This window comes from Sorex fumeus, unplaced genomic scaffold, assembly GCF_029834395.1.
Source record: "Sorex fumeus unplaced genomic scaffold, SorFum_2.1 ptg000030l, whole genome shotgun sequence".
Taxonomy (NCBI): domain Eukaryota; kingdom Metazoa; phylum Chordata; class Mammalia; order Eulipotyphla; family Soricidae; genus Sorex; species Sorex fumeus.
In genome coordinates this window covers 3370846-3386796 of record NW_026606087.1, presented here as the reverse complement: position 1 = coordinate 3386796, position 15951 = coordinate 3370846, and the positions used below count along the sequence as shown (strand labels likewise).

General features: G+C 38.4%; 1 protein-coding gene across 1 annotated transcript in view; it reads right to left on the bottom strand.

Annotated features, from left to right (window-relative positions):
• Window positions 1-447: 447 nt before the first annotated feature.
• The window catches only part of RRAS2 (RAS related 2), a 79879-nt gene continuing 64375 nt past the window's right edge, over window positions 448-15951 (bottom strand). The window contains exons 2-6 of the mRNA XM_056116169.1: window positions 14335-14422; window positions 13359-13461; window positions 13094-13202; window positions 4407-4525; window positions 448-1947 (exon numbers count right to left, since the gene is read on the bottom strand). Of these exons, the coding sequence (XP_055972144.1) occupies window positions 1860-1947; window positions 4407-4525; window positions 13094-13202; window positions 13359-13461; window positions 14335-14422 (507 nt within the window). The 3' untranslated portion in view covers window positions 448-1859. The remainder of the gene's footprint in view (window positions 1948-4406; window positions 4526-13093; window positions 13203-13358; window positions 13462-14334; window positions 14423-15951) is intronic.

The window sequence follows — 15951 nt, the reverse complement described above, 5'->3', positions numbered from 1 at the left end:
CTGGGTACTCTTTAGTCTCTTGTTCTTTGAAGTTACCCATGATAAACTTTCCGAACTTCAACAAAAGTGATGATAGCACTATAGCAGCAAGAGCACAGAACAAATGTGGTAGCTTTGTGCGAGGTAATCTTAATTAACATTCAAATAAATTGTTGTGCTTTGCTTTAACTATTCCTGGCTTCATGCCCAGAGGGATACATGTTTATGTATTCACACTCTCGCTTTTACACCTGGGGGTTCTCTGGCAGGAGTCCCTCATAGAAGGAGTTTAAGAAACAGAGTCAATATGCAAGAATGTCAAGCCATTTCACTTCAAGTTCACCAAATTACCACTATTGATTTATCAAACCCTAAAGGCCTTGTTGGGAAAAGGCTTTATAAAGTAAGTTGCCTCCAACACTCACGCCTTCAAGAAACCACCAAAATAACTAATCATCAGGCATCATCTTGTGATTACTGATCAATTTTAATTCTAGCACCTGAAGCTGTACAGGGTTCGCTTTTATAAACTTTATGGGGCTGTTGTACACATACAATAAAGTGACAACTGTGCAATACCACTTAGTATCTCAAACTCTGGAACATACGTTTGAATTGTTTAAACACAATCCACAGCATTAAAAAGGAAATCAGAGGCCATCCACAGTTACACAAATTGTCAGTTAAACTTTTACACTTGCTACTTGATATAACAGTCAATATCTAATAAGAAGGGAGGGAGGGGCTGAACATGATTTTTGAGTACATCCGGCTGTACTCTATTAGGTTTCTTGAATAGACACGTGACTGGCCAGAGGTGGCTACAGGGACCAGAACAGCAAAGAGAAATTCTACCACAGTTTTTGTAGTTTTCACTTTTTTTTTGTCAGTTAAAAGTGAACAGTGAGAATTAAATACTTATCTTTACATATACACATGGTATGCTGTGAAAGCATATTTGCTTACAAACATATAAAAATACTTGTTAACTAGTTTGATAAGAAAATAATGTATAAAAGTATATAGCAAAAACATTAATCATCTCTGACCCTGGAAAGATCAATTCCATATTTTTATATTACAAAGAAAAACTGTTTTAGTTTCTTTTAAATCCCTTATTCAGAAATACTTGAAAAGGAAGACAGACAAAAATTACTTATTTTTTACTTTCAACATGGCTGTGAAAAGTTAAATTAAAAAAGAAAAAAAAACAAGAACACTGAAATGCTTAAATTCAGACTAAGAACAAATATTTGGCCACATAGAAATGATCATCTTTAAGAGTAAGAGTAGTAATAAAGGCTCTACAAGTAATTTTTAATCTATAAATAATAGGCATTTTGGTATTTTGGCCAAACAAGACTATGTAGCATCAGTAAAGGTCTGAGATGTTTCACTTTTGTGTATTCAGTTCAGTGTATTTAAGATAAACTAAAGTTGACAACAATATTTTTAGAGCTAGGTAAAAATTCACATTTGAAAAAAAATCCCTATATTTCTATATAAAGAAACAGAAGTTGATTCCAGAAGTTAAAAGTTATTTCACAACCTATAGTCAACCTATTGGTGCAGCAAATGTTTAGGTTCCAAATCTGATTCTTCCCTATTAAAATGTAAGCCCTTAAAAAAAAAAAGTGTCTGTGTACATAGATATATATTTTAAAGGAACCAGATAATCTTTTAAGCAGCCTTAGTGTTTCCTTTAAATCTATCTTGAAATGACCTCAGGATTAGCTTTACAAAAGGATTAGCCAGCTTCTCGTCTAAGGCTACCATGGTGATCATTTGTCTAAGGCTTGAAAGGTACCAACATGATGTAAACCATAGGAGAGAAGATGAGGGCTTTTCCTGGCAGTTGGTTGCTAAAACTCAAGAGATTCTTAGAAAATGACACAATGGCAGCCTTTCTTGTCTTTTTCTTTCCTAGTTGGTTCTGGTGAAGGAGGACATTCCTGCTCTTGAAACTTCCTGTAAAAGGGAAAAATACATAATAGATTTATTGGTAATAACATATTATTATAAGAACATGTTATTTTTGGCCAAGTTAAGTTTACATGTATCTGCTTCTTAATGTTATAGTTCAATTAGGATAGCAAAGCACATCTTTGGATGTTTGCAGGGATGAGGTGGACAAACACTTCAGCATCACCTAACCAAGAACTAACTGAGTCTCATTACTGGGCATGTCCTGAATCAGATGACTCTGAACTAGGTAACTTATTAGTTCCCAACCCAATTTAAAATCCCATGACTCTAAAATATGCTTAAGAATAAAGATCCCAGGACTGGGGATGTGGTTTCAGTGGTAACCCTGAGTTCAATCCCAGGCATTTGCAGGCTTCTCCCTCAGTCCCTAGCATTGACTGCAGGATGTAGCTCTGGTGACCTCCCCCAGACACACACACACACTGCTGGGGTCTGAGCACCATCAAATTCAGGTCTCCAACTCCAGCACTGCTGGGAGTGGCCCTTTTCCCATCTGCAAAAAAATTATCATGGAGGGGACAAGAGAAAATTATTCTTATAAGGCATATAGTTCTTATCCCTGTCCTGCCATTCATTAAGTACCAGACATTATTAAACAATTCAGATGGCCCTGCTGAGCCTGAATTTCCTGGAGTGGAATTAGAGAAACCAGCATTGTACAGCCACTGTGAGGATTACAGATCATGTTATATTTAAATGTCCTCCGTCCCCTCCTTAGTCCTGACTAATGGCTGTGGATAGAATCTGAGGATAAAAACCAAGAACATTAACTTTTTTTTTAAAGCAGTAAAAATAATTTTAAGAAGGGAATGGTTTTTAGTGTGTATATATGCATATTAAAATACAAACAACACAAAATTTATAATTACTTTGGAAGAGTCTCTCAAGCCAGTACTCAGGGAAACCGGTGGGCCAACAGCAGCTGAACTTGCCCAGCTGTGCAAGCCTAGACTATTCAGTGCTCAGGCCAGAAATACACCGCTGTGCAGACCCAGTGGTGCTTCTGGTGACCAGGGCTTCAAGGGAGCCAGGTGGACAGTTCACAGCCATAAAACATATTCACAATATTGTGCATCCATTCCACCATCACCTCCAAACTCTTTTCATCTTGCAAAATAAACTGTACTCATTAAAAAGAGCAACTCAGATTTTAACAAACTGTTAAAAATCAAATAAAAAAAGCCCCACTCTATAATATCATCCCTGCATGCCCTGACCCAGCTCCCCACAAGAATATACCCTGGCAAAGGGCTAGAAAATATCTGAAGTCTATCTTTCAAATGAGGTAAATAATTAACATTGAGTCCACTCTACTTACCTGTAAAAGCAACCAACTGGCAGAGAAAGCAAAGAGCAGAGGGTAAAGTAGGGGCCAGACCATCAAGACTCAAATCAAATCCTGTCCAGTAAAGCAACTCAGCTTTCTCACATGTAACATACATAGTAACTCCAGCTCACCCTCACTTCCAGCTTCCAGGAACTCATAGACACTTTCTGAACCATGGAGCCCTCAAAGGTCAGCAAACAAGGAAACTCTTGTTTTATTGTTTCATGCCCTTTTGGGAGGCCTGAACCTCCATTCTCAAGCTTACTTTGAGCCAGGCAAGAACTGGGTGAGAAAACAGGTTCAGAGCACAAGCTCTCAGACCAGAGATAGGGGTTCAAATTTCAGCCCTGCCATTTAATATGTCTAAACTTAGAAGAGTTAGTTAACTTCTTTGGACTTCTATTTTTCTCAGATGAAAGCGGGAGTGAAAGACCCAAATTTCTTACTGGGTCTAATTTGTGAAATGTACTGACACATGGAAACCATTTAGCACAGTATGTGGCAAAAATATCTTATCTTCATTGCATTATCATGAACACCTCTCTGGAAACTACATGTATTCTTTTGAAAATACCTATCTGTAGTCTCTACTTTTGTAAAATTAGGTTTCATATTCAGGAAGTAATTAAAAGGTAAGAATACAATATACATTTCTTTTCTTCTCTCCACCCCCATCTGCCTGCTCCCGGAGACCCTAAACCATCCAGGGCAGTCTGATTACCTTCAGCATTTATGTGGCACTGGCGTTTAAAGACAGAACCATTTTTTGGGTCCTCGTTCATTAGTGATCCCTAATAGAAGAGCTGTTAGGATCAACTCAGCTCTTCTCTAAGTACTAGGGTTTGAATTTACATGTGTCAGGTTAAGTTCTTTAAACCCTTGCTTCCTCAACTGGGTTGACCCACATGGAATAACTTTTAAAAACTGTTTTAAAAGAAACCTCTCTGGAGGCTAGAGAGATAGTACAACAAATAAGGTGCTTCCCTTGCATTCAGCCAACCTGGCTCTGTACTAAGTTTTCCCTCAGTTAATGGCTATGAAAAAGAATAGTGATTACCCTCACATTAGAGTAAGTAGATTAAAACAAATTTAGGGATCATGGGGTTTTTCTTACCGTATAACCCGGACAAGTTCATGGAAGGCTTGATCTACATTCATCCTGATCTTTGCTGATGCCTCCATATATGTTACTTTAAGCTGTCGTGCTAATTGCTGTCCTTCTTCCTGTGTTACCTGAAATTCCAAGAGTTGTGCTGAGCTATAATGTTACAATCAGATTGGCTCCATCTAATCCCAGACATGTGCTGCACTACTAATCCAGCCAGAGGACGAATCAAGAGAACGATGCTTAACACAAACTGAAGCCCACCTCTGCAGAACAACTGAGAAGAACAAACAAGATTCCGGTATAATACTAAGTCTAGAAGTATTAAGGAACAGTGACAGATTCTAGGCAGATATATGCATCTATAAGCAGTGGGGCAGGTCAACCACAGCTTCCCTACCATTCAGCTAAGAGCTAGAACGTGAGGGTAGGATGAGAAAGTGGTCTTGACAAAGGAAAGGGTCCCCCTTGAAGGTTGTCTTGGTTGCAGGTGTTGAAGGTAACACATAGGACTAGGAGAGGGTGGAGGCAAAGAGGTAGGTCTCAAGAGGTCATAAAGCCATCTTCATTTCCTGGAACCTAGAAGACTGATTAAATATGAACGAGAAATATAATGAACAGGCTCACAAGCCCTCGTTGACGTCTTCCTCACATTAGAAGGTGAAGGAAGGATGGTATAGCTGCTCATTGAGTGGAAGGCCAGAATAAGCAAAGAATAAGTGAATGTAAGAAAACCTAGTACTACCTGGTGACTCACACCTGGATGTGGCTTAATTAACACAAATGACATGCATCTGCTTGTGAAATGAAAAAAAAATGCATAATAATGTTTATCTAAAAATATTAAATAAGGGCAAGATATATGCAGAAGACCTATATCTGCACTGCCTAGTAACCATAAAATATGTATTGATATTATATTTATATAATGGACTAAAGACATTTCTGTAAAAGTGACTTTCATTGCTATTATTACAAACAGAACAACTTGCAGAAGTTAGAATAGAGATGGGAAGAATAAAAAGGGGTCCAAAGGAGTAAAAAAAAAGAGGAAAGCAAGGAGAAAAGAGGGAAGAAAATGTAAAAAAGGATGTGGAGAAAAGAATTTAGGAGACAAATCAACCTAGCTCTTTTTTCTGGTCTGTCTTTCTAGAAAACTAGAATCAGGGGCCAGAGAGAATTCGGGACTTCAGGCACTTGCTTCAAATGCAGCTGATGCCAGTTAGATTCCTCATACCACACACTCCTTGCAGAGCCAAGGAATAACCCCTAAGAATATAACAGAAATAGTCTCTAAGTACCCCCCATGCAAGGAGAAAAAAATCATGTTGCATATTTTTCTGAAATCCTCTGGGAATACACTAAGCTCACTTATCTAAATATCCCATTGTAAATGCCATAGGCTTTTTTTTTTCCCCCACATAAACAATCATGTCATTTGCTACTAAAGACCATTTTATTGCTTGATTTCTGATGTGGCTGCTTCTTTCATTTTTGGCCAAATCCTACTTCCTATAACCTCCAGATTTACAATGCTTGTATCATAGTATTTCATCTTTCATCATTAAATACACTGTCAGCTATAAGGTTTTAATACAGATGTCCCTTTCAAGACAATAAATTTCCTACTTCATGTATAAGAAGTTTTTTTTTTAAAAGATGGGTAATTTAAATGTTGGTTTTTGTTTTACTGGTATCTATTAAGACCATATGATTTTCCTTTTTCATCTGTTAACACAATAAGCTGGATTGATCCATTTTTATAAATGCAGCATTCCTAAATAAGCTTCATTTGAATGATGATGCAATATAATTTTACATGCAGAATTGTAAAACCTACACTCCTATGCATTAAGAGTTTTTTTCCCTCTGGTATTCCCAGGTTTCCTCCTCACTCATTTTAAACAACTTTGCTGTAATGAATTTTTACCATTTTCTTCATGGTCCTTAGAATGAGGGTTAGTTAAGCTTCTCAGATGTATACATTTGTAATTTAACCACATTCAGAAAAATTCCAGTCACTATATTTTTGCTATAATACCATCCATTGTGGGTTGCAGTGATAGCACAGCATGTAGGGCATTTGCCTTGCACACAGCCGACCTGGGTTCAATTCATCTGCCCCTCTCAGAGAGCCCGACAAGCTACCGAGAGTATCTCGCCCGCACAGCAAAGCCTGGCATGCTACCTGTGACGTATTCGATATACCAAAAACAGTAACAACAAGTCTCACACTTTGTTGTGAGACATTACTGGTGCCTGCTCAAGCAAATCGATGAACAAAGAGAGGACAATGCTACAGTGCTACCATCCAGTGTGTTTTTTATTCAACCATTGTAGTTTTCATTTCTTTAAGTTTGAGTTGATCTTTCCCTAGCTTCTTGAGCATATAGAATACCCTCATAATAACCGTTTTTGTTTTTGAGTCACACCTGGCTATGGTCAGTGATTAATCCTGACTCTACACCAGAAATCACTCCTAGCAGTGCTCAGAGAACCATGTGGGACGTTGGGGACTGAATCTGGGTGGACCACATGCAAGGCTTTACCCACTGTACGAACTCCCTGACCCCCATAATAACTGCTTTAATTTCACTGTTCACTAGCATCTGAGTCTGTTTTCCTCATTGTAGACAATATTTTTCTTTAGGTTTTAATAACTTTTGAGTGAACACTTGAATGCTGGATTTCTACCTACTGGATTCTCGATTCCTATAAATATTCTTGAGTTTTCTGATGAATGCAATTATTGGAAAAGTTTCTTCTTTTTAGTTAATGGCACCCAAACACTTATGTCTTGAGCTAATTTTGACTCTTTAGTAGAATAAATCCCTCTGAGTGCTACATGCAGGGCAGTAGTTGCCTAGAGTGCCATCTGTGGCTGCTTTCTGGAGCTCTCGGTTCGTTCCCTAAAAGGTAGGTTTTCAAGGGCAAACTAAGTCCCTTTTTTTTTCTTTTTTTTTTTGAGAAAAGGGTCACTTGAGTTTGGGAATCTCTGGTCTAAGTTATAAAACAATCCCACTGCTAAGGATGTTTATATGCTTCCTTTATTTATTTTTGAAACACAGTTTCACATCACTGTCTTCTAAGAATGGAGGAACACAGTTTTATACAGATTTTTAGTCAAGAAATGTCTAACCAAAGAGAGAGAGAGAGACAGATACAGACACAGAGAAAAGAAAAGTGCCTGCCATAGTGGCAGGTGGGGGGGTGGGGGGGTGGGGGGTGGGTGGAAGGGAAACTGGGACCATTGTTGTTAGGAAAATAAATAGCACCACTTATTTGTGTTTACTAAAGGCACCATTGAATCAAGACATGGTATTAATGTGATTGTTTCTTTAAAAAAATACTCCCCCCCCCCCTTTGGGGCCATACCCACTAGTGCTTAGGGCTTAGCCCTGGCTTTCAGTAAAAAAAGGGATGGGTGTTGAAACATTATATGACCAAAGTCCAATTATGAACAACTTTGTAAATGTGTAGCAAGTTTAACTATAGGAAAAGTAGCATTGCAACCACCAAAACAAATACAAATGAATAAAACCACCATATTGTAAAGCTAAAAATTAACAGGAAAATTGAAAGCTGTATTTCCTAGAGGTTACTCAATCCAGAGAATTTTGCAAAGATAGGAAATACCAACCAAGCCTTATTTCTTGATCAGTTTGATTTGACAGGTCAGAGCCCTACTCAGAAATGTGTTGTTTTAAACAAATGAGAGAATCTAATGCAAGAAATTCACAGATCTGTTAATTGGGAACATTCAGTGAGACTCAGTTCAAAGGTATAAAATGGGTATTAGTAGAAATCCACAATAATAAATAATCTTATCTTAGTCATGCTTCACTATATGCTTCCAAATAGAGAAGAGCACACGGTACCTATTTTAGACCCCCCAGCACTACCACAAATGATCCCTGAGTGCAGAGCCAGGGGTAAGCCCTGAGCACCAGTGGGTGTGAACCAAAAAAGGGGGGAATTTTTTTTTTATGTAAGAGTACTGCTATTTATTTTAGTGACTGCTATTTATTCAGTCACTAATTAGTTGATTGAATTGGGTATAAACTCCTCCTTACTTATTTTTTTCATTTTTTATAATTTTATTTATTGAATCACGGTGAGAGTAGTTATAAAACTTTCGGGTTTAAGTCTTGGTCATACAATGAAACACCCGTACCTTCACCAGTGCCCATTCTACACCCCCAAAACCCCCAATATACCCCTATCCCAAACCCTCCCCCTACCTGTAGGGCAGATGATTTCCACATTACTCTCTGTCTACTTTGATTACATTCAATATTTTGACACCAGACCCACCACTATTATTTGGGATTTTACTCCAACATTCAGATCTGCTGAAAATGCAACAGTAGACAATTTGTTTTCTATTGCTGGTTATTAATAACATATGATGTCGCGTGGCTGCAGTAGTGGCCACGCAATTTTGAAATTCCGAAAATTTTAATAATTAAATCTGGAGGGATTTCTGCCAAAACCTGCTGGGTTCCGAGATTTGTTCCTGAGTCTCTTGGATCACGGCTGTTAAGCAGCTTGATCAGGAGCCAGAAAGGCCATTTGTGGGCAGCAACTTGGGGACTCTTTGGGATGGGGAGGAAAGGGCTGGCTCCACCCCCATCCTGTGAGGCCCCGCATGTCTCGTCACTGTGGGCCCAAACCTGTAGGTCAAGGCATGAAACCTATTCCCACATGGGGTGGCCCAGCGCCAGTAACCTACTGCAGGGACTGGGAGCATTTCTGCCAAAAGCCACTGCGTTTCAAGATTTGTTTCTGAGTCTCTGGGATCATGGCCATTAAACAGCTTGATTAGAAGCCAGAGAGAGAGGCCTAGTTCATTGGTGGTGACTTGGGGTCTCGTTGGGGTCGGGGGGGGGGGAGGGGGGAAGGGCCGGCTCTACACCCATCCCATGAGGCCCTGCATGTCTCGTCACTGTGGGCCCAAACCTTATTGTCCAATGGCCTCTGGAGGATGGCAGCCACCGAGCCGCCTAGGAGGAGCAGGCGGAGGGACAGCACCCTTTCCCTCCTGAGGTAAGGGGGGAAATTTTTTTAAAGAAAGAATTATCACATTAATACTATATCTTGATTCAATGGTGCCTGATTTATTCATTTAGTAAACACTGAATGTACTTTTTGTTCTATGTGAAAAGGGTAAAGCATAACAAACCCCAATAGTAAAAACTGAAAAGTCTTTAGGATACTTGCCTTCACTGGTTTAAATCATTTAGGCATAAAAGGTAAGACAAGACCCTTACACAAAGGAGTTTCTTTTAGGAGAGTGTAAGAGGAGGTTATGTTGAAGACAAGAGTGGGAATTAGTATATTTACTATTACTCTCAGTATCATGAGTTCCTTTCTTAAATTAACAGTGGCCACTGGTAACTAAGCACCAAAATAGGAAGAAAAGAAAATGCGGTAGCCAAAATAAGACAGAGAGGAAGAGACTGGGGAGACCAAAGAAAGCAAAAAGAATTTCTGTTAATTCTAGAAAAGGCTGACTCAAGGACAAGGAAGTTGCAATCTGATAGATTATGAAGTCCACAGTCTAAGCTCATACATTGCTATATTAAATTTCAGAATCAATGTGTTGTCCTATTTACCTATTTGTATATTGTAACAAGGGCAAGCAAATTATTTAACTGCATTTTCTTCAACTTTGATATGATAAACAAAAGGAATGCTGTAGCTCCCAGTAAGTCAATTTTGTGATAACACTAAACCATAATTCATACTCTATGTATTTTCTTTTAATTTCATATAAACTTCAGTGACTTTATTTTTTTTCTTCAGGTTTTCTTTTTTCTTTTTGGGTCACACCCAGCGATGCTCAGGTGTTATTCCTGGCTCTGCACTCAGGAATTATTCCTGGTGGTGCCTGGGGGACCATATGGGACACTGGGGATCAAACCCAGGTCAGCCGTGAGCAAGGCAAACGCCCGACCTGCTATGCTATCACTCTGGCCCCTCTTTTTTTCTTCAGTTTTACGTTCTCTGGGTACTGTTTTGCTATACCCAGCAGTGCTCAGTGGACCACTTCACACTCAGTGCTTGGGGAACCAAGTGTTTCTGATCATAGAACCTGGTCCTCTTGCATGCAAAGCACGAGCTTTGTCCTGATAAATAATCTCTCTGGCCCCAGGACTATATTTTCTATTACACTCATCATCAGTGCCCAGAAAAAGTTTTCAATAAGGATTGGATAGATGTATGAACTGACTTACAACTTCAAGTAACATGGTGAATTGTTATTTGAAAACAACAGAGAATCTAGAGAAAGTCCAAAGAATGATGCTCAAGACAAAGGTAGAAAAAAAAACAGCTGGGTAATTAACTAACAACAAGCCAGGTCAGTTACTAAGAACCTAAAGATATAATCAAAAGCAAATCTCTAAACAGGGTCAAGAAGTTGCTGTGGGATCACTATACCCTATCCAGATTCAATTAGTAAGACAAAAGTGCCAAAATATTATAGAAAAAAACAGATTTAATTCTGAAGAGAAACTCTGAGTCAAAAATGACACTGAAAAAGCTTCAGGAAGTGTCCAGAAGCTAAGCAAACTAAGTGTTTCAAAAAAGTAGTATGTGAGCAACTGTGTCAAATGTTACTGGCATCTGCACAAGTGGTGACCTTAAGAGGGTGTTGAAGGCCTGAAGTCAATGCAAGCAAGAAAGGGCAGAAAGCAAAGGGACTGTGTGTGAATAATGCTTCAAAGATGCAATTTTGCAGGCTGGAGAAATAGTACAGTGGGTAAGGTGTTGGTCTTGCATGCGGTCAACCTGAGTTTGTTCCCTGATAGCCCATACAGTCCCCTGAACCGACCAGAAGTGATCTCTGAGCCTGGAGTAAGCCCGAGCACCACTGAGTGTGGCCCAAAAAGAAAACAAAAAAGTAATTTTGCTATTGAAAAGGACCCTAAAAGGAACTCAAAGAGCATTGTGGGACGAAAAAAGCTGTTGCAGTTATTTTTTGTTTTAAAGATCAGACACTGCAGCATATTCTATTTTGTTGGGAATGCACTCCTGCATGAAAGAAAGGGAACTCATACAGGAAAACTACTGTGATGACCTTGACTGATGAGAAAAAAAAAAAACAGGATCCAGCGCTCCCTGCAGCTTCTCCAGGGAGGTGGAAGAATGTGAAGAGGGTGAGGCATATGTGCACAAGAACAGGTAGAACTTTCTCAGTGGAGAAGGAAAACATCACTCATTATCAGCTGAGAATGAGGAAAAGAAAGTACCATAAGAATGAGAAAGCAAACTGTAAAAACAAGTGGGAATAGTGCAGAGCAGCACGATTTCCAGTGAGCACTATAAGGATCATAGGAGTCTAGTGACCACAATCTGAGATTGCAACATTTCTGAATACTGATATGAAGCAACTTATAAAGAGAAGATGTAGGATAATAAGACTAATATTTTGCTTTGTACCTATCTTTCAGACAACAGAATGCACAGGAATACGCCAACAAAACTGTCATTATTTCAGCCACTTGCTTTTCTCCAAGACAAAGATACACACCTGCGCTTTCCAACATGTATACACTTTATATCTGTGTGTGTGTGTGTGTGTGTGTGTGTGTGTGTGTGTGTGTGTGTATGGTTTAGGCAGAGAAAAAATATGTAGATGAGATACTTAGCAAAATTTTTACATTAAATGTAAAATAAATGGCAAAAGAAATAAGTGAGTGAACACTCGCCTACAACTAAGTACTAAAAATAGTATTTTTCTCATAGCTCACTGGGTGTTAGAACTAGTCAATACAAATTAACTCATAGAAAACTCAGTCATTTACGGAGAACTAGGAGAAATCCAAACACTATAACTTAAACAAAGCCTTCCTAAAAGAAGACTTTTTAGTATCAACGCCAAATAAGTTTGGATGAGGGCCAGGAGGACTGGCCCACAGTTGGAAGCTTGTTCAAGGCGGTTGTTGGAGGGAGGAGGGCAGTTAAGACGGCAAAGTGGGGCTGGAGCTATAGCACAGTGGGTAGGGCATTTGCCTTGCATGCGGCCGACCTGGGTTCAATTCCCAGCATCCCCTGAGCACTGCCAGGAGAGATACCTGAGTGCAGAGCGAAGAGTAACCTCTGAGCATCGCCGGGTGTGATCCAAAAAGCTTAAAAAAAAAAAAAAAGACAGAGAAGGGACCACTATGATAATAGCTGATAACCTTTTGGTACCTTATGGTATTGCCATAAACTTAAGAGTATTGCAAATCACAATGCCCAAAAAGGGGGGAGGGGGGAGAGGGAAAGGGAAGGTGGAGTGAGAGGGAGGAGAGATAAAAGAAAAGTATCTTTGTAAACTAGAGTTTCTAGTGTTTCTGGTGTTACCTAAGAAAGCACATCATGTGAAGATAAACGAAATTGGTACATTTTTCTGTAAGCGTACAGAGCTCAAGTTCTGCTAAAATTCCATATATAGGGGGTAGGAAGCAAATAAAATTCCAAATAAAACTAGGTGCATTAATTTTCCAAATATACTTCCTTATTTCTTATCTATTGTGATTTCTGCAAAATCCAGAATGCCAAACATAGGTTCTTTTCATTATGACATAATTGTACTTGTATTTTATTACTTATTTATTATAAAATATACTTATCATATATTGTATTAAACAATTTCATTCAATTACATGCTTATAACCAACTGATTTCCAAGCAGCAACGTTTCTTCTCACCTGTCTCTGATGATCCAGATCAGCTTTATTACCAATTAAAATCATTGGAAACTCATCACGATCCTTTACTCTGAGAATCTGTCTTTGAAATTTATAAATTTCTTCAAAACTGAAAACACAAAAACAAATTTAATCTACTTGGTGAGTAAGTTCAACGTCCCACTTGGAACTTTATTAACTTTGCTATTTAAAAACAGAAAAAGAAAAGTCACATCAAATAAAATAACGATCAACACAGGAACTCACATTTAACAATGGTACAAACCTGCCTCTATCTGTGACTGAAAAGACCAACAAGAACCCCTCGCCAGTTCTCATGTACTGTTCTCTCATAGCTCCAAACTCTTCTTGTCCTGCAGTATCTAGGACTAAAGAAAAAACAACAGATTTAACTGTTTCTATTTTATTAAAGGCGTCCCTCAGGGGTAGGCTCAATTAATGTGATTCCTTTTGAGAGCATCATACTGAGCATAACAAAGAAAAGATAGTTTTCTCTCAGCACTTTTCACTATAACAAACACTAAGATATTCTGGTGGCAGAGCAGTTTCAGAGCTATCATCATTGGTACAGATGGATTTGTAGTTAGAACTTATTAGCATAGTAATTACAAGGTTAAAAATATCAAACATTTAGGCAGGTGGGGTTAGACACCACTTGGATGCATTATTTCCTCCTTAGGAAGAACTCAAAAAAGAAATCTACAAACTCAACAAGGAAAATCTGGTTTACCCTCAAATATTATATTGAGGGATGCAGGGAAGTTAAAGTATTTCTTGATCACTGTGAACAAAAGAACTATACAAGTTTAAAAAAAAAACAGGGTTTTATCTTGCAGAGGTGGAGTATTTAGCCAAGCAAAAACACTCTTTGCTAAAGGTTCTCTGCTATAAATTCTAAGCAAATTGGCAAATATTGAAACTTTTCTATATTTACTTCATCTGTTTTAGCCTTCGCCAAAAAGAATTGCGGCGTGACATGTTTTTTCCAAATAAATATAACTTCCACAAGTTATAACAAGACGAGTTTCACAAGAATAAGAGCAACCCAGTGACTGTTTCTACATTACCAAAACTGCCCGATATGCGGCTTTCTCCAATAAAATCAATGAAAGATGGGCTTGGAATCAAGATTATCCTGTTAGATGTTGTTAGATATCAAATAATTCAACTGTAGCATTTTACCAAAAAAATGTTTGCTTTTTAAAAACATGCAAATTATCAAATAAGGAAAAATGACTTACTATCTAGACGGGCAGCTCTATCATCTATGACACACTGCTTTGTGTAAGAATCTTCAATGGTTGGATCATAATCTGTCACAAAATAGGACTGTAAAAAAAAATTTCATTTTAAACTTTATGTTTATTTCCTTATTCAGGTACAAATATAACTTTAACACTACTAATTTGAAATAACATATTTTCATTGAACTAAGTTTTTTCCTATGCTAATTCCTCTCAATAGTCCACTCAGAGCATGTTCTGAGTTAAGGGGAAAAAAGCACTAAATATCTCTAGATTTCTAAATTAAAATATGCCAGACATTATGAAAGATAGCAAGGGTTTTCCTAATTATATAGGTCTTAGAATATAGATCTGAAGTCCCTGAAAAACTAAAATCAGTAATTATTATAATTAGTAATTATTCAGACCTATTTGCCACTGGATGATAACAGAAGCAAAAACAATTTGAGACAACAAAAGAACATCTAGAACCTTCAATTCTTCATTATCTCCACCTCCCACCCCCAACAAGGCCGACTTCTTTTCCCACACTTAAAAAAACGTGATATCAAAACTTTTCTTCATTTGCAGAGATCTCAAACTAGCTTTCACTTGGGAGGGGTTTGGGGTTTTCTTGTTCACAGCACTAGGGACAAGAGGTCCTCTACCATCGAGCCATTTCCCTTGCTTTTTCATATTTTTAATCTGAAATTCTATTTCATTCTGTTCTAAAAGCCTCCCCAAGCGGTGCCTTCTGAAACCACATCAAAAGAAAGGACAGATAAGGTAGCAGAGTAAAAGGAATGAACCTTAGGTCAAATCTTAGAAGACCACTAAAAATCCAGTAAAAATGTATTACTTTTTTTAAGGTTTTTAAAAAAAAACAATAACCACCACCAGGATCTGAGGGAATTTACTTCCCCCTACTAACAAAGGACACTAAGTAGGACACTGACATCATCCTTCTTTTGTTCTGAGCAGCTCCTCAGCTCTGCCCACTTGAGTGACTTCCTCAAAGCCTATTTTCCCATTGGCTCATTACAAACTCTGAAGGAATGACTAGAAAGAAGGAAGACAGACACCTTAATGCCAGGAATCAGCACTACAGGTGTTCAGCATTCTTCAGGCAAGGGCCCGGAGCAGCTGGACCTGCAGGCTCCCAGCATTCATAAGCAATAACCCTGGGCACAGTGACCCCGGAAAAACACCCAAAAGCTTCTCAGAAACTTGCACTTTGAACAGGACATTAAAGAAGCATCCCCTGGGGGCTGGGGGCAAGCAAAATACTTATCAGCCTGAGACTGCGACTTCACTCATTTATTTCTGAACAACACTTTCCTACTTTCCACATGTTATTTAAACTTTAGGACTGCTTTAATCACAGAATCCAGTATTTATCACCTTCTTTCCCTTTTGATGCTTTCACTTAAATGCACGATTTATTAAACAAAGTCTGTAAAAGAAACATTTACCAACAGGAGCTGCTTTTAGTGGGAAGTCATCTCCCATCACCACTCCATCTCCATTTAAAAATAAACAGATATCAAAAACAATCCTGGACTCACTTTTTAGCATTCACACACCTCCTCAAAAAGTATATACAACTGGCAATAATAATCTTTGTTGCCCACTTAT